Here is a 21,493-nt window from a genome sequence, read left to right on the forward strand (position 1 = left end):
AAAGAACGTAAAAGGACATTTTCTCGAGACATTGGTACCTAACAGAAAACATTATGTAATTAACTTTGTCCCCTACTCTCCCCTAAAGTACCCGACAAAAAAAATATTAAATAATAGGAATCAAAAAATCTTTTCTTAGACGATGTAACACACCACCCTGTATATAAGCGGAAGATTGTTTAATTAAGGTAACCATCCATTAAACGCTAAACGGTTGCAACCCTTTTATTATTACTAAATTAATTGAACGTAATTATAATCGAAATCTGCAATTTTCTCAGAAGATGAACTTGGCCCAGTTAGGGGTTTGTTATCGTTTATGAAATTTTAACATAGCGCCCGGAAGCCGCACATAAGGTGGAAATAATGCTCGTCTTTACCGGTGGGAAAACAAATAAACCTCTGTAAAATAAGTAGAGCATTCAGGGCTTCCGGCCAGCCTGTTGATTCGGTACCACTTGAGGGATAAGATTCAACCGGAAATAGGTTTTCTGGAGAGAAAACGCTATATTTAGCATATTACCTGCCCCGGCAGCTGCACTAACCTGTACGAAATCTACCCCTGTGCTATTATCACTGTGTAACAAGAACACAACTTGTACTCACGGAAGTCTCATTTCTTTTCTTCCTCTCGCGATTCTTTTATTGTTTTTTTTTTAACACCCGCACATCCGCACCACTCTATAGTACAGTGGTACAATTTCCGTCCCAAAAACCCCATCCCTTACAGCATATAGTTATTGTTACACGCAATTAAGACTTATTTGATGAATCTGAGGGAATAAGTTACATATATATTAATTGTAAGTTCATAAACATCCCTACTTTTTATTTATTTTGCAGTTATTAACCTGAAGTGACGATTTGGAACTGTCTATGCCTTATGAAATGTTAAGATGAGAAATATTATAGAAAAAATTCTAACCAAGAACATATTGTTCTGTTCAATGACAATTCGTTTTATTTTTTTTAATTTAATTTTAACAAAATAAAAAATACCTGCTTTTTTCAACTGAAAGGAAAAAATGCTCTAAAATTGACTAATAAATTCCTAATTGCGATGAAATCTAACTTTATTGTGTCTATGGGACATCACTAAAGCACGATATTGAATTCCGTGCCTTATGGGAAGCCCAAATTTCTTCCTTAATGAGGTAGCACGTGCTCAAATGATATATTTTATATATTCTTGGTTCTGAAAGATAGCGTAGGGGCAAAAATTCTCGTATTAGGTACTACCACAGAAGGGCCGGGCACGCGTCTACTGTCAATCCTATCATCGAATTCCGCACAACTCCCCTCAGCAAGCCGCCCTTCTAGCAGCTTTCGGTAACCACGTGTTTAATATAAGCCAGGTGGTTACTGACCTAAATTAAGCACCATATGTGTCTTTTTATCCCAAAAGAAAAATCTCGATTTATACCCTCATACGTCACAAATCTGTATTGCAAACATTTTACCAAAATTTAATTGCAACGAGTTTTCTACATTAAACTTTCATAAATAATAATAAATAACATTATTAATNTTGATACAGCCGAAAATTAAAACGATTTTAATAATAAATGATAGGTCTTATCAAGAAATCGTGATTAAAAAGTATTTTAGAATTCCATGTAAGTAATATAATAATTCATAAAATATCACGATCAATTAAATTTATCTTGATAATATTTATTTCGTTTAGTAACGAAAATAATTATATTATTATTATAATTAATAATCAACCCCAATCTTTGACGAAATATTTTAACAAAATCGTAATTGGTTTGTTCGAAATAAATATAGCTGCTGCTTTAAAGGCGGCAATTTCTTTAAATTAGTAATAGAAAGTTTACAAACCGGGTACTTGTGCGTATTCTTTTTTTAAAAAAACGAAACCTAGTTAAATAGCAATTTGATAATTGGTCACACCTTTTTTAACCGAATTCATTTAATTTATTGTTGCAAATTAACCGTAAAATCTACCTAAATTTTATTTATCATATGTTTCAAATAGAATTTCTGTTACATCAATCAAAACAAATGTGCTGTCTCTTTTGAAAATAATAAAGGTATATTCCATCTAAAAACATTCTAAATAATATTATTATTTTTTAGCGAATGTGGTTTGTTAGAAGTGCGTTTTCATGGATGTCCTAACACTTTAATAAAATAATAAGCACATGGATACCGACTGATGCCAAGTCCCTAATTCAATAATTTCATAAAACTATGCTGAGCTTTGAAAGCGTTCAAATAAGGTATACTTTGAAACTAGAAAAGATCACGTAGGTAAACAGAAAGCAGCTAAAATGTCTTTATTATAGTCTACCTTCCCACAGCCACAATTCGCGAAGGTGTTCAGCAGATGTTTTGATGTCTTTCAAAACACCACAGAAGTTCCCAAGTGGTTTCAATTCCTCATCTGTACCTTCTAAGCACAATAAAGAGATTTACAGGTAATTCTGGATTTTCCCAGTTATCGAATAAACAGATGGCAAACTTTTAAAATAAATGAAACTGAAATAAAAATTCAGAACGAATGCAGTAGTTCTTCCCTACTAAAAATTTCTGCTTATAAAAATCAATTTCAAACGTTTTAATCTGGTCAGAGAAAAAGAAGACGGATTAAAATTGGAAAATACACTATCCACAATTAAATAGATCGACGTCCTTTTATTTATTATCGTATCAGCCTAATCATTACTCTGTAATTATTAAGCAAGTTTTTGCTCGATCGCTCATCAACTAACACCGTGTAAAACATCTGCTCTTCTTTAGGTAAAACTAATCAGAGCAATTGTTTGGGACCAACTGGTTTGGTTCCGTATAAAAAACTGTGATTTATTATCAAATTAAGCGTTGATATTGAACATATTTCATGTGCCTTAACAATGACTATGTATTTTTCGGAAATAATTTTTTACAAATAATACTTTACTAAAGTAACTTTTTGTTTCGTTTTCTTAAAAACACTTTTCAAAGCAGCCGTGTTGCATATTTTCTCGTAAAAGAAGGGTAGCGCTTTTAAGCTGTGCGATAATGAGACTGTCTAAAACTCTCCAAGAGGACAGGACGACAAAATCTTTTGCAGAATATCGGCAGCTGTCAAAGTTTACACTAATATAGATAAGACTCATTACTTTTACACAGCTGGTCGGGCGGGGATTTCAGTTTGAAGGTTACAACGTAAGGGTTTTTAAGTGGAAAGGGTTAATAATATGGCAGACGTTACCTCTATTTTTAGATGTTTTAAAATAGTCACCTAGTAATTTGTGGGAGGATTTAGTAAAACAGATAAATAAGTGTGGCATGTAACTTAGCTTAAGTACATAGATAGCTAATCGAAATCAAGGGTAAACGTTGGAAAAGTTAATGAAGATACAAAGAAATAAACAGAAGACCCATTAAAGTTTTGTTGTTGGTTTACGTCATTACAAAAAAACATTACGATGTTAAAGGGAGTTTAAGACTGTTTTTGAATCGATTTCTTTTCTTTTTTTGAATGTCCAAATTGGTAAAGATCTAAAAATAAATTCAATTAAAATTATGTCTCAGACCGTAATTTATATTATTACAGTAAATTAAGATTAGTATTTATTTAATTGATCATTACCGTTTTCTAATAGCTTTTCCAAATAAATATTGATAACAAAGGACATGCTTTTCAAACACGCCTCGTATAAATAGCCCATTAAAAGTACATACTAATAATACGTAAATGTAATTGAAATTTTTTGTCACCAATGTAGTACGTTATTAGGAAAAAAAACAGTAATACGACATTATTAATAGGTTCGTGTCAGTCACCGATTTTCTTTTCCGAATTGATATATAAATTTATTATTTTTAGTCAGTATGCTTGCGACTTTCGGAGGGTATGGTTCGTAAATTAAAAATTCTGAAATAAAATTCGAGAAAAACGAAAGTTTTACAATTTGAAATAATTTATCGACTTAGCTGTCTATTCCAACGTCTTATAAGTTGACAACACCTCTTCTAGTAAGTTTTAAAAAAGTATAAGTAAAATAGGTAGGTATCTACTTGCTACTTGAATGTGTTGACTATTTTTGATGAAAAATGAGGGTTTTATGATTGCATGATGTTAGTGGAGATAGCAAAAACTCACGTAGACAATAAATTATTAGCATTTTATATCTACCTACACAAAGTCACCACTTTAAAAAACTTGAAGAAAGTTTAAATTTAATTACATTATTTTTGATGCCAGTATAGGTAGATATTTAGTACTTATATTTTTATTTGTTTATTGTTATTAAAACAACTTTTCTTAAATGGATTAAAGAAGTACGTATATTAACTGATGGATGGTTGGTATATTAACTGATAGATGGTACAGTGCCTACTAACAAATATGATTCTCGTTAGGTCAGTAGGAGTTTTATTTGAAAATGATATTCCTATTAGTAAACTTCTTATCGTATATGTAATTTGCATATTGGTAGTAAAGTTGCGTATTAATAGTAAGCATGTTACGCTTGTTTTGACGTACTACAAGGTGTTTACAGTTGGGTGTCGCATCGCGTCGCGTCGTTATGAAATACACACGTTGCCAGCAGGGTCTCCGGTTCATCCGTCCAGAAAGAACGCGTGGTGGTGGTGTGGCGTATGGGGTAGAAAGTGGTGCAGCGTCGTATGCAGCTCATACGCTGCTACTACTACTGCTACTACTACTACTACTACCCCATGGCACACCGACAACAGCAGCCGTCGAACAACAGCTGCCGCTCCTCATAATATTAAGGACAGCAAGCCGGGTGGCTGGCCATTCGAGGGTAGTAAGCGGGCTAGATAACTCGGAAGCAGTTGTACAGTGGCGGAGACTGTAGAGCGCTAGCGGAAGCACACATCGGGCCCCCTTGGTGCGCTTGCTGCTCCCCTCCCCTGGACAGACGTTGATGCTTCGCTACCACACGGCCGTGCTGTTGATTGCCAGTCTGCAACTAGTTTTCGTGAATGTACCGTGCCGTTCTTTTGTTGGAGCTGTTCAGTGAAGTGTGTTGTGTCGTAAAACCGTAATGGGTGGTAGTTAACAAAGTGCCTGTAGTTTTTTTGTAAATGTTGCTTTTTGTGACTTAGTGCTAGTGTTCGACGATAATTTGCCTATGGCTCGGTATTTTAGATCGACTCGACGGTAACGGCATCAAGCTGCTACTGAATCCCTATTGACGCTACCATGTCTTGGATAAGATTCTCTCTAGTCGGCCTTGTATTGGTCTTACAACAGGTAAGTCCTTTACGGCGTTTAAAGAACATAATCCCGATAAACATTCAAAGTTGAAAACCCCGCGCTCTTTACTCTGAGGAATCGAAAACCAAGGTGATTTTGCTAACGCGCGAGACACTGAAATTGATTGTTATTGGTCACTGTCTCGTGCTCTTCAAGATGCAGTTTGACTCACACTTTTTCGTTTTTTGATTCCGTTTTCTAAAGTTAAATTCGAATGCTTTTGGTATTCATTGCTTTACTACGAGTTCTTAAAATAGCTTTCGATCCCAAGAGACCACCGAACGTTTGTTGTATGTACACAACACACATGTCCAAAGCATCAGATGCTTATACATGCACGTATCCTACCTATCGTTTTTAACTTACCTACAAAGTACATACCTACATAGGTACATACGTTCTTAACAGATACGCGTTAAAGTTCGTGTAGGTATACACTGAGAAATGTTTTTGTCATAGGCGGATTCCTCAGGCATTTTCGAATTGAGACTGAAATCTTTTGACAATGATGCCGGCAAAGAGGATTTCGGTAAATGTTGTACTGGAAAAATGAAAAATTCGGAATGCATCGGAACATGTCAACCACAATTTAGAATATGTCTCAAAGAATATCAAGTGGTGGTCGATCTGAAAGGACCGTGCACTTTTGGGGAAGTCATAACTCCTGTGTATCTGGCGAACCAACGGACGGAATCTCAGGATGGTTTTGATAGCCCCATAAGATTTCCTTTCCCCTTTACGTGGCCGGTAAGTTCTGAGATTTTTTAGAAATACTTAATTTATAAATGAGTCGTTTCGGAAACAACCACTTCAAATGAGAACCACTTAGGAGTGCTTGTTTATTTATTGAGTAAAAGTACAAATCTAATTGAATTTGGAGAAATTTAATTTCAATCGTAATTCCATTCTTATATTGCACTTTTGAAACAGCTTAAAAATATGTACATGATACAAATTATAAAACCGACAGACCCACATTTAATAAGTAGTCGTTTATTTTTTCACTGTTACCACTAGAGCAGTGGTAATAACAATAGGGATGATAAGTATAGGTACCTACATATTACGTAAAATTTGATTGAGAACAACTTGTTATGAACTGGCTTACCTCATAGATTAAATGAGATTCAAAAATGCCTTTAGCTATAAACCTCACTTCTTAACTTTCCCTACCTAACTATTAATAAGTACTGATATTTATACGTACACATATTCATTTGGCGCAATCTAAAATTTTTAAAATATTTATTTTCGCAGCCTAGGAATAATTTATAAAAATATAAAGCAGGAAATAATCATAAAATGAAACCTAATAAACCGCATGTGCAGTTTACTAAGAAAGTATATTTACCATTTCCGTTGGATGATTTTGCAGCATCCTATAAACTGGCTCTGAGCAGGTATAGATACACACCGTGGGAAACAGGTTGCACGAATTTAAACTTACTAATAATAGATTTATCGATAAAATGAATGTAGCTGGTTGCACTGCAACTTTTTCTCTCGCTATCTGACAAATGTAAATTAACTTGTTAAGAAATATTTTTTGCGTATTTATGCAGGCCACTTACAAATACGAACGATAAAATACGTACCTAGATACTGCTCCCAGTTGTTTTAAATAAATTTTAATCTGTTTGAAAAAGGTTTATCTTTGCTTGTATTTTGCAGACGATGTTTGAGTTTCGTCCCAGTTGTCAATTTTTTTCTTGTCATTTCTTTATTTATTTTATGTTGTACCTGTTCGTTTATTATTCTTTAACATATTAAGCACCTATTGTATCTATATTTCATAAATTGGAAGTGCTTTTGATACTCAATTTAAAAATGGGTGTATATTTTTTGTTTGAATGATTCACCGTGAATTATTATAAAGTTAGTCGTAATTGAAAAGAAAATTATATAATTAATCTTTTCCTGGTAATTCTTATTGAAAGGGGAAAGTTAATAAGTGTAACCATGTTTTAATTATTAACGATTGCGAAATTAGAAGATGTACATTAATTTTAACAATTTAAGTGGTTGATTAAAAACTATCCAAATTAAACAAAACTTGCAGCTTTCTTAAATTATGCAACCATCGAATTCTTAAGGCAAAAATGCGTGAAATTTAAATTTAACAATAACGCTGCTAATTTTATAGTTTATGCAACAGTGCTAGAAGTAATTTACTTATTTAATTAAGTAAAGAACTGAAAATGCTTGAAAGCGTATCATCGGGCAAAGCATGTTATTTATTACTATAATAGTTAAAAGTTAAACCAGGTGCCGCTTTGTATTGTCGCTCTTGCTGCTTTATAAACCAGTCTGTGATCAATTAGCTTTGGGTATCAATGTTGCTGCTACAAATTTCCAATTGATTTATCCAAGTCGTGGTAAAAACGCTTGAAAGTACTATTTTCCCACCATTTCGTGTGCAATAAGTAGAAAGAAGAGATGCCGGTTAGTTGTAAATTGTTATTTGTCAACCGGTTTTACATAATTTACTGTGGTACATTCGTGTACTTATACTAGGTACCTAATACTATCATTCCTTGCTCGCCTTACATTGCACTATTCTTTATTCCGCCAAGTACAAATTTCAATAATTATTGTTTTAAGTGGGTGCATTTCATTATATTTCATTGTCTTTCACATACGAATTCTGGAATGTTGCATGTTGAAGTTAAAAAAGTTTAATTTTTTGCCGTCGTAAAATACTGGTATGTAATTGTAGTACATTTTTTGTGTCATAATTATGACAGTGAACTAATTTTCATAATAAATTTTATACGAACTTATAATGAGTTCGTTAGAAATCCAATGTAAACCAATGTTCTCAATCAATATTGATACATAAAGTAGGCAGTACTACAGTAGACAAATCTAAATAAGAATCAACCATATTGATAAACGACTACTTTCAGTGAATTTCTTGCTTATCTTTCAAATTAATTGTTTACCTTTATTTATTACTATTATTTTTTGCAAAAAATACAGAGCGTGCTTATTCTTCTTTGCAGGGTACATTTTCTCTTATTGTACAAGCATATCATGGAAACCTGACAACGCACAACGAAGGTAAGTTTGTTTATATCAAACGTATTCAATGGACTTTTGTACTTATTTAAAAGAACAATCATACCTAAAACGATCAAAATGTCCTCATATCTTATAATATAACAAACTACAAACCGCCCTTATCTTTATCAAAGCATCAAGTATCATTACATTTCTAGTATGTATTTAAAATCATATTGTGTCTAGTGAATTAGGACAAGCACATGTTAGTCTTCTACTAATACGTCTACAATTCAATGAACGCAAATCTAGTTTTATTTTGTTATTTGCCTGTTTTATCATTACCTTACGCGAAATCTCTTCGTTAGCTTGGCGTGTACTCGACAAAAAGGGAATAGGTACAATAAATCAGTACTTCGTTACTAACCGATATAGCAAAAGTAAATTTGCATACATATTCGTTGCAGTGGCCCTTTCTATAAAACATAGTGCGCACAAGTTTAGCTTTACACACATGCACCGCAGCTGTCAACCGGATTTCGACCCTCTCCTGATTCATGCAAGACCTTTCCGTTTTACCCAAATGTTTACCTATGCTACACGGTGGATTATGGTCTTTTCTAAGCTCTGCCAAGTAACACAACCCTTCACCTATTCTCCCCATGCTCACGTTAAATACGATTAAATAAGTTTCATGTTGTTTTTTAAATCCTAAAAGATAAAACGGCAAAACTTTTTATGTTTCGTATATACTTACATGCTCGTATTAATAAAAACATTATTTCTATTATGAACGGAATTATACGTAATACTGTTTCTTTTTTGAATATCAAATATTTCTGCAGTAAAATACTGGCGAATATAGTTTACTTTTAATGAAAGAGTTAAAACTAGGCCGAGTGTATGCGTACTTATTGTGAGCGATAGTGAATGCAAATAAATTCACAACATTTGATCGAATAGCTTCCCCGTAACGCGTTTTAAGCGATTATTTTTTCCTTTTGAAATTATTCTGTTAAATTTTAAAAACGTTACAGGCCCACAGGCCGCTCTAACTTTTCATTGTCCTAATCAAACAAAAGCATGACTCTGTACCTCGATGCAACAATCGATTGTATTGTTAAAATCCCTCGTCACAATCTAAAAAATGTTACAAAGTCGTGAACATTTTTGGTTTACTTTCTTTTCGTGTCTTGAAACCCATTGTATTCTTCGAAACTGCACCTTCATCTCTTAATTCACAATGATAGCCTATTTTCGAAGAATATAAATCTACGTTGTGTTTGAATCTAAACGCTAAATACAAATCTTGTTTAGTCTGTTTAGCCATTTGATAATTTCGGTATTTTTTGTATTTCTTTGTTTAACGTTTTAAAAATACGAGTACCAAAAGATCTCTAGCATTCTTCATCTTTTTAATGACTTATCGGGCTGTAAACTTGCCAAAATACCATGATGAAGCAATATGACAAAATCTGTAGTTGGTAGAGAAGAAACATATGTGCATGTTTTAAATTTTTGCAACGTGTTCTATTGTAGCCGAATTTTACAAATACAATTGGTACGTTGCTTTCAAAATTTATGGGTCTCCAAGTTCGTTGCCAGGTGTTTTACGAACATAACCGTCCTCACCTTCCCCTATGATGTGCCCCTTGATGCGTATAGTTAAGCATTCGGTCTGATGTTAAATACTGTTTTTCTACGATGCAAAGCCAAAGGCGAAAAATTACATTATTTTACCAAAAAAGAATAACATTTTCATAAGTATGTAGGAACATATTAAGAAGCAAAGTGAGAAAATTTTAAACTTTCTTACCGATTTAGTGCACCTTATAATTTTGTCTCAAATTACTTTTTTCCTTTTGATATCGCCAAATCATTATCATTAAATATGTCTTCATTGAATAATTTTCAGATAAAATTTTTTGATTTAGAATCCTTTAATCGAAAAATCATATGCGTACCTTTGCAATTTCAAATGAATTAATTACTTTTATGGTGAATCGCGTGTAATTCCAGTCACTTCCACCGGCACTATAGTACTCATGACGCTGATGTGCCTAATTAATTATACAGCACAGAGCTCAAAGAGGAAGGATCATTTAAGAAATCGAGAGACATGAACCTGCGTATATAGGAACTAATTAAAACTGTTCACACGTTCTACTAAGTTACGTTGCTAACATCATAAAAAACATGTAGCATATTGTATTAACTCCGGAAAATAACATGCATACATACGGACGTGTTTCAGGGTTCGCGGGATGATTTATATTTACTGTTTTAATAATCCACAATTTTTATACTTTTCTTTCTTTCGATGTTCTCATAAGTCGTCGTCATTTCGTTGCATGCATCAGAGCGTTACCCTTTTCTATGTACTCACATACTTAACGGCATTTTTTACTACCTTTTTATTCTAAGCATAACTTTGCTTTTTAAATTGATGATAATTTATATAACGGATTTTATAACTTGTTTATATTATATTAACTTCATTGGGAATTTTCTTTATTTTTATACAGAATCACGCTGATTAGTATCAAACTGAAAACAAATCTAAATTTTTTTCTACGAAAAGTACCTAGGCACTTGTTTGAGAAAGGATGGAACAGAACCCGTTTAAACGAGAATTAAGGAAGCTGTTGTAAAACGGTAGGAATAAATATTGAAATACTCCTGAGAAAGCACTTGTAACTCTACCATAGTCTGTTACGTGTTTTCGTTACGAATACGCTATCTCTGTCTCGAGCCTAATATCATCTTCCTTTAGTACCATGCATTAACGGATGGCCGTTAATTAAACCAAAAACCTGTCCTCCTGATGTGGCTATTTATTTTACAGATTTTACTGTAATATTGTGACTACCATAAAAATGTCGCCGCTTATTCGGCTCTTTTTGGAAGTTTTACTGAACGGAAAACAACGCCAATCTTCATTAATATGACATTAAAATTCAACTTAAAATAATTTAAAATTGCGTTTAAGATAAAGCGTTCATTTGGTTAATGCTTGAAGTCATCGAGATTATCGTTAAGAATGAGTTATGAAGTTACATTTATTTGCTACGAATAGCATAAATAATTTTTAATTTCCACACTGGTTTTCATCTATTTTTTTTACAAAACTTTATTAATTAAACTTGCTTTAGTTCGTTATGGTTCAACATTTACTGTAATTAATAATCTACAATTTCCTATCTAGTAATAAGTAGCTTGCTGTATAATTATGATAATTTTAGGTAATTTTTATTTCATCAAATTCTCTATTAACTATACTTACATTGGGTATGTTTGGCAACTACATAATAACAGTTATAAATAACAAATTAAATAATTTTTCGTTTAACCTCATTTCGAATATTCGATTGAGGAAAAAGTTTCTCTACTTTTGAGTTTATCTGTTTCTTTTAAATTTTTTCGTTATATTTAAAGGTAAACGTCACAAGCAAATATCTAGTTTTTGCCAGGTATCTAGCTAAATGCATGCATAGTAAAGAGAGGTGTTATTTTGCTAATATATTTAAAAATATATCCTTTTATGCTTATTTTTGTAGAACTTTTACCCATTGTACATACATTTACACGAGAATAGATACCTTAGTACCTATAAAAGGAATAAACGAGAAAAGTTCTGCGGTTCCCTCATAAAACTGATGCTGTTAAGTTGCGTATTGCCGACTATTAAAACTGAAATAAGAACGTAAAAGCTAAGCGCCTGGCGACCCTGTTGTTTTTCTTTCTTTCGCGAATCTGTCCGAAAGTGATCGGTTCTATTTTTAACGATCCTGTTCGACTATCAATTGCGGCAAAAGAAGACTAAGGATATTTGGTAAATAGGTTAAGTCTCAAGTTTTTCTTTGCGTTATTTACGGATTAATTCGATCGCCCCCTACAAGCGTACATATCGAAATACATGTTATACACATATCAGTTTTTGTATGTCTTGGTACACCTACACTGTTCCATGATGCATCTGTTTACGCGAACAACCCATATCAGTGTGGTAAGTTACACAAAGCGTTTCCTTAGGAGAAGCGCTGTGCGATTTTAACGCTGTACCGGATGTCCTGACCCTTCAGATAGGTACTAGTATTGCTACAGCAACCACTACCCCTCACGCTTTGCGCCATCATCGCTTGGTCTTTTATGTGCTTCGTACATCGCATCGTGTCGCTGTGTCTCTTGATGTGATGGAATATTGTCTTGAATTTCCTTCCCACCCTTGTTCGCGATAACTTCCCATCGTGTTTACCTTTACTAAACCGCTCATAAATATTAACACGCATTTCTTCCAGTTCCCAGACACGCAAGTACAATATAAGAAATATTTGCCGTAAGTAAAGTAAAAGTCACAAAAGAAAATTTATGGTCAAAGAAACGCGTCAATTTTCTTGGGTTGAGTTTTAAAATTTAACAAGCTGGTGAAATTTCAATCTTAAGATTTATGAGTCATTAGCAATATTTCAAGAGTATTGCACCATAGTGTTAACGCTATTTCCATGTTTCTCATTAACCTTTTGGAAGCTCGGTGTACTTATTAGTTTATTTTGTGTTCCACAATGACTATATTTTGCTATTATTGTACAAATGAATAAACAATTTAAAATCTTCCTTGGAGTATACATACAATGTGTTTAAGTAAAACAGTTACTTTAAATTCGATCCATTTCTTCTTCCATTAGTATTAAAAATAAATTGTAACTGAAATCGGACATCAGGGAATTAATTATTAAATATTCGTAGCAATGAAGGAACTAATTAAGGGAATTGGATGAAGGTTGATACAGGTATAAAGTCGGGGTGTACAGAACCTGTCCCCGATAAACTTTAGTTTTATTTACTCATTCGCTCTTGTAGTTGGAAGCTATAATAAAGGTGTTCAAAGAGTTGGCTGGTTGGTGGTGGTGGTGGTGGTGGTGGGTAAAAGAGACTGTTTTCTTTCTCGCTTCCCCGCAGCAGCCATCATCCAGCCTCTGTTCTGTTCTTTGCCGGATACAGCTGCGAAGTACATCATGCAGGTGCACCTTATTTCTTTCACGTCTGCCTTTTGACGACGATTTGTTGAATTACGTTTCTATTTAACACCAAAAATTACTACATCTAAACCTTATCTCAGAACAAATTCTATTGTTTTCATTTGGATATACTCGAGGATCTTTCTTTAAATAAAAATGTTGTTCTTTTGAATAGCTACAACCCCTCGTATACAAACTTCACTTGCGAGTTACCAAGCTTTTTTTTTTACAGTTTTGGTTACCACCCTTATTAGACAACGATATTTACAAGTGAGTGACGAGTGGACCGAAGACAATCACACTTCGAAATATTCCACTTTGCGTATAGAATACAGGGTAACCTGTGAGCCATATTACTACGGCAAGGGATGTGAGACAGTATGTCGGCCTAGGGACGACAGCTTCGGCCATTTTACTTGCTCTCCCACGGGTGAACGTGTCTGTTTGTCTGGCTGGACCGGCGATTACTGCACTACACGTAAGTACTCGCTGTGTGTTTTTATTGTTATATACATTTATAAGTATCATACATAAACGTCGAAAGCGAAGAGTAGCGCCAGATGTGCGTCTCTATCAGCTTCCCTTCTTTTTTAATGTATACTTGCCGGGACGGACGTTTTTCATCTTACTATAAATTACCACCTATATTGAGCCACACTTGAAGTTGTACTGCTTTAAATTATTCCTGTTGATAAAGTTGTTTCAGAATAAAACAACTAACCTTTTCCTGGGTACTACGGTTGCTTAAATCGTTTTAGTTAGAACTAATTGTAAGCTACTGTTGCTGAAATTGGTGCTACCTTGTTTCAGTCATGTTCAATTAGGTAAAAACATATCGGTTTTTATACTTCTGGTATAAATATCTGGGATTTAGCCAACAATGTTGTTGGTCCTTTAAATGAAGACACCTACTTCTTAATTAGTACCGTTTTTCACGCAAGACTTGCTTAATTTCGCAAAACGGTGAAGCAATTTTATTAAGAAAAAATAGCAATTTTCAATCGTCTGTTTATATGGTCGTGGAAGGAATTGAGAAAAGCAAAAAAATTTGACGAATAAAAAAATGCAAATACTTCTCATAAAAAAGAGAAAGATGGGAACTCGATTACGAATGATGCGTCTATCGTGCAAGTGAATACGGACATTAAAGGACAAAAAATATAATTTTTGATCGTAAAAGAACAAAAACTACGACCGCGAAAGCAAAGACGTGAGCAAGTCAGCTGTCGGTTGCAGCCGGCTTTCTTCCCACGATCTGCTTGGCCGTAGCGCATACCTGCGAGTATACAGGGTGCACAGAGGAGGCACTAGCTGACAATGAGCCAGCCAGTCTCTCGGACAGACAGGACAGAAGACCGTGGCGAACATTGGAGTTAGAAACAACATTTCTACTGCGCACCGTTCTCTTTTTCTTGCACATATTGTAGCGCACCGTACGTCCATTCGTCCTGTATATCTACTACATTGGTATAACCATATTGCGACTACTACATTCTTGTCAGGCCGCGACCATCATCCATCATTGTTCTTTAGAACATAAAGCACTAGCAAAGCAGACTATTGCTACTATTTTACCGACTTAGGCTGCCAGTAATGCTTCTTTTACTTTTATCCTATTATTCAAATTAAACAATAGAATATTGGTCTATCAACGAACTTCTACTCTGATACCGAAATATTGGACAAATTTACTGCAGTGAAGGTGTGCTGTGCTAGGAACGCATTTACCTCCTTCCTTTTTAATATTTATGTAATTTATGGTCCACAAAAGACTCGGATATAAAACAATAAAAACTTTATTCTTCACATTAGAATATCAGTAGGTAACTGTAGACCATTTGGTCAATCTCTCTTTTCTTCTTGATTTGTTTATTTCGAAAGGTATATTCGGTATAAATGTTTAGAATTCAACTAATTCATAATATTATATTTTTCTTCTGTTTATATTTAATTATCAATTTCTTGTGCTGTTGTAGGAATAAACGTAAAGAAACAAATACATAATTAATTCTCCTATCTGTACTTATTCCGTTTTCTTTCTTACAGCCCGTTGTTTACCAGGCTGTGATGAGCAACATGGTCATTGTTCGAAACCAAACGAGTGCAGGTAAGAACTTAACGTCATTATTATCCACCGAATGCCACTTATTCTATCATTGAAATTACTTTGTGTGGTTGGTACAATGTTCTAACAAAGTTAAGATTAGCATAAAATACGGTATATTACACAATAGCTTCCCGCTAACAAGTCTGCTACTACGGTTTCGACAAAAAAGTTCTATATTTCCACAGATTTTACTGCGCAAATGAATTATATTATTATATACTAAAGATTATTAATATTTGTTATGATTATTGTAACAATGATGTGGAACGTTGTATATTTTTAACTACAGAAGAACTGGTTGCCCCTTGAATGGTTCTGACACGTAAGTTTTACTAAAACGACGTTGTTAAAACAAACGAGAATTATGACTCTTGCAAAGTAATTAGAAGCAAAACCAAAACGTAATTAAAATTCATCATGGCAGCCAAGTGAATAAAATTACTTTACAACTCATAAAATCGTGCACACTTCTTAACTGTCGATTTGCACAAAATAACATGTACCCACAGTAGGCAGTTCTTTCATTCGTCTTGTTTTCAGGAGCATTAACTTTCCTCAATTTCTGACAATTAGTTGATGTAATTACATCAATGTTAATCAGCAGCAACTGCATAAATTTCTTCAAATTGCATCAAGATTGTACATGATTAAACTAAAAAGACACTTTGAGGGAAGTTTCACTCATTAAATATTCTCCTAATTAATTAATTTAAGTTATCGCAGACGGTATATGTAAAATTTTTGAAAAGTTAATAACAGTCGTACGTCAGTGCGTACTGGTAGAAAGTTCAGACTATAAATTCGCACAGTGCATTTCCTGTTAAAGGAAATGTAACTACCTACACCATAACCACTCAAAATCGTACCCATCATAAACACATTTGCATAACATGTAACGTAGTCTGACGTCTGAACCTGCCAGTTTATAAAATGCCGATTTACCTCAATATGCTAATGCTTTTTCATTCAAAAAATTCCTATTACGAAAGATTTAATTATTGCATCATCGTCGCGTGAGGCTATTAAAAAAGGATGATAACAGAACGATATTCAATAACAACAATTAATAATAGCTACTCGTACGATGCTACATTCATATGTGATGGATATAAAAGAACATTTTATCATTACGCGGAAGAGAAGGGCAGAATCGAAAGAGTCGCTCAACAGAGTGCACCTATGAGATGGTGTATGCGGATTGGGCCGCCGACCCGCAGGTAACCTTTCCTTGACCTGCATACTTGCCACCGGGCAGCGTGGGAAACAGCTCTGTGGGCGTGTTGCATCCCCGCCACTTCTCCCCGCGCAACGACGATCCAAGCTGCAACTCAATGAGCACCTCGATACAATCCGAATAAATACACTCACTCCTAAACGCATGATCGGAATAATTAAAGGGTACTAATGTAACGCTGCTCAGCCTATTGCCCTGAGAAAAAACGCAACAATTGTATCACATCTTCTTCTGTTTAGTTGTTCTCTTCTACTTCTTCGCGTTTTTTACGGGACAATTGCCATTTCGGGGCGTGATTGAAATGCACTTGAGAAATCTAAACAAATATTCATGCACTTTCTAAATATTTCTCATTTTGTAGGTATTAAGATTCACATTTAGCAGTAACGAAAGAGTAATATTTTCAACTTAATTAACTTCATTTTTTTAATTGATAGAATCATTTTGTCTTAATTCATTAAACAACTTCTTTTTTTTTTTCTAATCAAAATTCAAAACGATGTTGAAAATATAATTGCGCTGGTGCATTTCACAAACGACTAATCTGTTTCGTCATTATTATCTTATTCTCGTCTTTCTCGTCTACGGTGCACGTTGAAGACTTTACAAGCTGATTCCACTTCATCATTCCGTTATTTCCACGGAGAATGCATCCGTCCAAGTGTATTTTTCTGTTTTAATAGACATCACTTCCCCGATTTATATTCTGTAATGTCGGTGACGTTAACAAAACTACACCGGTTGTATAGGTCTTTCATGCGTCATCCCAATCTAATTTTATACAGTCATATACTAACTACACTGTAGAAAAATTTATGGAATATTATATCTACGTGTGTGTGTATAAATTGATGTTTGTTTGTAGTTTACATTTATTTTCACATTTACTTTAATATTTTTAGCACTTCTATACGACATGAATTTTTTATTTCGTATTTTTCAAAATAGGAATGTTCATTCATGAAGCAAATACATAAAATTATCCTGTTGTTCCCACGCAAATTGAACAATTTACGATTATACAATTTGCTGATTTTGCACGACTATTCACGGGAAAAGGTATTTTTAGAGCAGACTTAACATTTTGTCATGAATAAAACCTTAAAAAGTGCAACTCGTGTAGTATAATCTATGCTCATATTCTTTCATTTCTACACTTTAACTTGTGGAAACATCAAAACTAGAACTAGTTGTATGCAATTTATTTAGCAAGGTAGTGAAAGCTTATGTGTGGCTTTATTGTTTCAGATGCCAGTCAGGATGGGAAGGTCCATTATGCAATCAATGTCAACGTTATCCAGGCTGCATGCACGGAACCTGTGTTAAGCCGTGGGATTGTCTTTGCGATGAAGGATGGGGAGGCCTTTTCTGTAATCAGGATTTGAATTTTTGCACCAACCACAAACCTTGTCGTAATGGTGGCACCTGCTTCAACACCGGACAAGGCAGCTACACTTGCAGCTGTGCACCGGGTTTTACAGGCACCGCATGCGAAATAGCGATCTACGATTGCCAGAACAGCCCCTGTTTGAACGATGGAACTTGTACAAAAAACGGCACGTACCATACTTGCGTGTGTCCTAAAGGCTTCCACGGTCCTCACTGCGAAACTTCCGTACAAACTTGTAGTGACAACCCTTGCCATAATGGTGGTACTTGTACAGAAACGGAAATGGGTCACAAATGCGAGTGCCTTCCTGGATATAGCGGCCAGGACTGTGAGCTTCAAGTAAACGATTGCATCTCCAATCCATGCATGAATGATGGAAGTTGCTTCGATGACATCGACGGCTTTAAATGCATCTGCCTCTCAGGATTCAGTGGGAAGAGGTGTGAAACAAACATAGACGATTGTTTGGGAAATCCTTGCTTAAATGGTGGGACCTGCGTGGACAAAGTGAACGAGTTTCGGTGCCAATGCGTGCCAGGATTCGTAGGTCCGCTTTGCCAAACTCGCGTCGATTATTGCCTTGCGAAGCCGTGTGCGAACGGTGGAACTTGCATAAAATTGACTAATGACTATAAGTGTAAGTGTGCGCCTGGTTTCGCAGGTAAAGACTGTAGCGAACAAATTGACGAATGCCAGTCGCGGCCATGTCAAAACGGCGGTAGTTGTGTGAATCGCGTACACGGATTCGAATGTCAGTGCACGACGAATTTTATGGGACGGACTTGTGACGAATCCGTGACTAGTGCGGCTCCTAGCGCAAGGGTGTCATCTGACTCGAACCTTACTACAGAACATGTGGTAGTGATCGCGACCATTTCGACTTTCGTGCCACTTCTAGTGTTAATCGCGGTAGGCGTCATCATCTGCTTAAAACAACGAAGGAAGCGAGAAAAAGCTCGAGCGGATGAAGAAGCTCGCTTGCAAAATGAACAGAATACAGCTCATAGTAGTTTTTCAAAACGTGGAAGTAATATCGTTACCGATACGCACATAATTAAAAACTCTTGGGGAAAGTGCACAAACAACGTTGTCAGTGCGTCTAATCTCCCTTCTCCTGATGACTGTAGTGTCTCTAACGTGAGTGTCAGTGAGAGCGACTGCTTCTCAAAGCCGCTGCACCATCAGATCATCGATGGGAGGCCTGTTTATACTTTGCAGAGGTCCCGTTCTCAAAAACAACTGAACACAGAACACGGGCCTCGTACTGCAGCCGCTTCTGTGTTACTTGCTGCCAAACTGCAGCACGAACCCGAATACGAACACATCAAGCGTATGTCTGTGATGTCAAATTCCTCGGCTGTGTGTGGAGTGAGGTAAATAACCTATAATTTCTTTTCTGACTTTTAAACACCACCACTACTTATTCATTCGATTAATGTGATATTTTTGGAATTACTTTCCATACGTACACAACATACCTATATAACGTCTCCTTTCCTTCCACTAACTTGCTGTTTTCTTACAGCGATCCGTCCCTGTTAAAGAGGTCGGTGGAGAAGGAACCCAATGTTGGGGTTTATGTGATAGGAGAACATTTCCACCGAGCAGGTGCGATATCGCCTGGCCTTTTCGCAACCGAGGTGTAAATACGAAGGATGATATTTACGTTGTTGTGCGTCTGAGCTGAGTGCATGAATATGTGTTGAATCCGTTCACATCATAGGTCGGAGCCACGCTTTGTACAGTTATTTATTAAATATCTCAGCTCCGGCAGCTGATGCGGTTAGGATCGCAAACTTATTATTTATTTCGCTTGCGTACTTAACTTGTAGGACACGACAGTACAACGCACGATGTCCTCCAGGGGTTTCTGCGTGCTCGCGATACCGCTCTGGAAAACGCCAACCAAGACCAGATCTTTCCCACTAATGGTAATAGTTTGTTTGTATATAGTTTAGTTATAATAATTCGATATTTCCATGCATTTTGACCATTGATGGGGGATCTAGGTTAGGAACCAAAGATTTGGCGGAACTAAGAGCCTGTCTTGCGAGGAGGCAAAACGTCCAGTAGGTAACTAAAATTTGCATGTTGTAAGTAAAAACGATCGATTTCGAAGACGAGGGCATGCTATACGATAAGGCGTCATGTTTATATTTATCATTTATGTGATCAACTTAACTAAAACTAAGTCAGAATCAACTACTTAAAGGACTACTTTTCCCAGTATTTGTATTATTATGTTAGATTACCTACGTCCACCGTAATATGAATGTGACGGAAGACGATTCTTTTCGCCATTTTTTTTTTGCTAAAAGAATCATCTCCATCACCAACGGCGGAAGCGACTGATGTATGTGTAGTGTAAATTTAAATTAGTTTAAGTATAGTTTTTAAGAATATATCTTTGAACAAAGATAATATGTTCCTGTAATATTATAACTAAGTCATTTCGAAAGGCCATTCACGGCACTATCGATTCTTCCTTCGAATGGCGTTTCGGTATTGCCAAAAATGGCCCATACTACACTTGTTGTAATACTTAATCACGTCGACAAGTTTACCGCAAAGCTTGTCTAATAAAAGACCTTTTGTAAGATATTGATGTATATTTATAGTGAGAAAAAATGCAAACTTTATGTCATTATTATAATACCGATTATTATAATTGTTCATGTTTCTTCATGCAGTCTTATATTGAAACGGCTGTATTGTTTAGTAAATTTTGTTCTTTATAAAAATCTTTCATTTTTTACGCCTTTTCTTAATTGCCACCGCTTTTCCTTTCCACCACTAATGTAAAAAAAATGAGCAATAAAAATATAAAAATGTTCACGGCAGTGAAAATATTTTATATATAAACATGTAATTCGAGTGTTAATTTTCGTGTAATTCGCATTTTATTATGCCACAACATAACTACAGTGAGAATTTTCTTCCAGCAAAATGGTAAGTACGTACAATATTTAGTTCTGATTATATAATTTCATCGTGAGCGCTTTTATTAAACTTCTTGTTGTGTTGTCATTACTACTAACCGTAAACTTTAATTATCCACACTAAACACATTTGGTAACTCGAACTTAAAAAGTACTCGGCCTTAATTAGGATTATACATAATTCTTGACAGTTTTCAACTGAACATACAAAAAGGCTTATCATCACGCAATGTGTTCATAATAAGTTTCAGCAGGTGGTGTTTTGCCACATCAAAGGATTAAAACGAATGTTTATGAACATAGTCTAAATTTAAATAAAAAAGAACAGTATCGATCGGACAGTATACTTAACGAAAAGTGCTTGTGGAAATTATCATTAGTGTTAAAATTTACTCCGTTTTATTCTTTACTGTGCAAAAGGAATGTAAATATAACAAACGCGACTTTGGGGCAGGTGAACTGTAGGCACTTCACGAGGAGAATGCATACGGGTGCTTAAGAAAAACTCGACGACAGCTGCTTTAAAACACGTTGTGCTCCGTTTCAAAGTTGAATTACCTTCATTTATATAA

At 35.1% G+C, this 21,493-nt stretch overlaps 1 protein-coding gene across 1 annotated transcript; it reads left to right on the forward strand.

Annotated features, from left to right (window-relative positions):
* Positions 1-4,619: 4,619 nt before the first annotated feature.
* LOC108740518 (neurogenic locus protein delta) lies at positions 4,620-20,683 on the forward strand. Its single transcript, XM_018474863.1, has 7 exons — positions 4,620-5,230; positions 5,693-5,980; positions 8,236-8,293; positions 13,484-13,729; positions 15,298-15,358; positions 17,841-19,355; positions 19,508-20,683. Exons 1-7 carry the CDS (start codon positions 5,180-5,182, stop codon positions 19,626-19,628), a joined length of 2,340 nt encoding a protein of 779 aa, XP_018330365.1. The 5' UTR covers positions 4,620-5,179; the 3' UTR covers positions 19,629-20,683.
* Positions 20,684-21,493: the final 810 nt, after the last annotated feature.

This window comes from Agrilus planipennis, unplaced genomic scaffold (genome assembly GCF_000699045.2).
Source record: "Agrilus planipennis isolate EAB-ADULT unplaced genomic scaffold, Apla_2.0 scaffold179, whole genome shotgun sequence".
NCBI lineage: Eukaryota > Metazoa > Arthropoda > Insecta > Coleoptera > Buprestidae > Agrilus > Agrilus planipennis.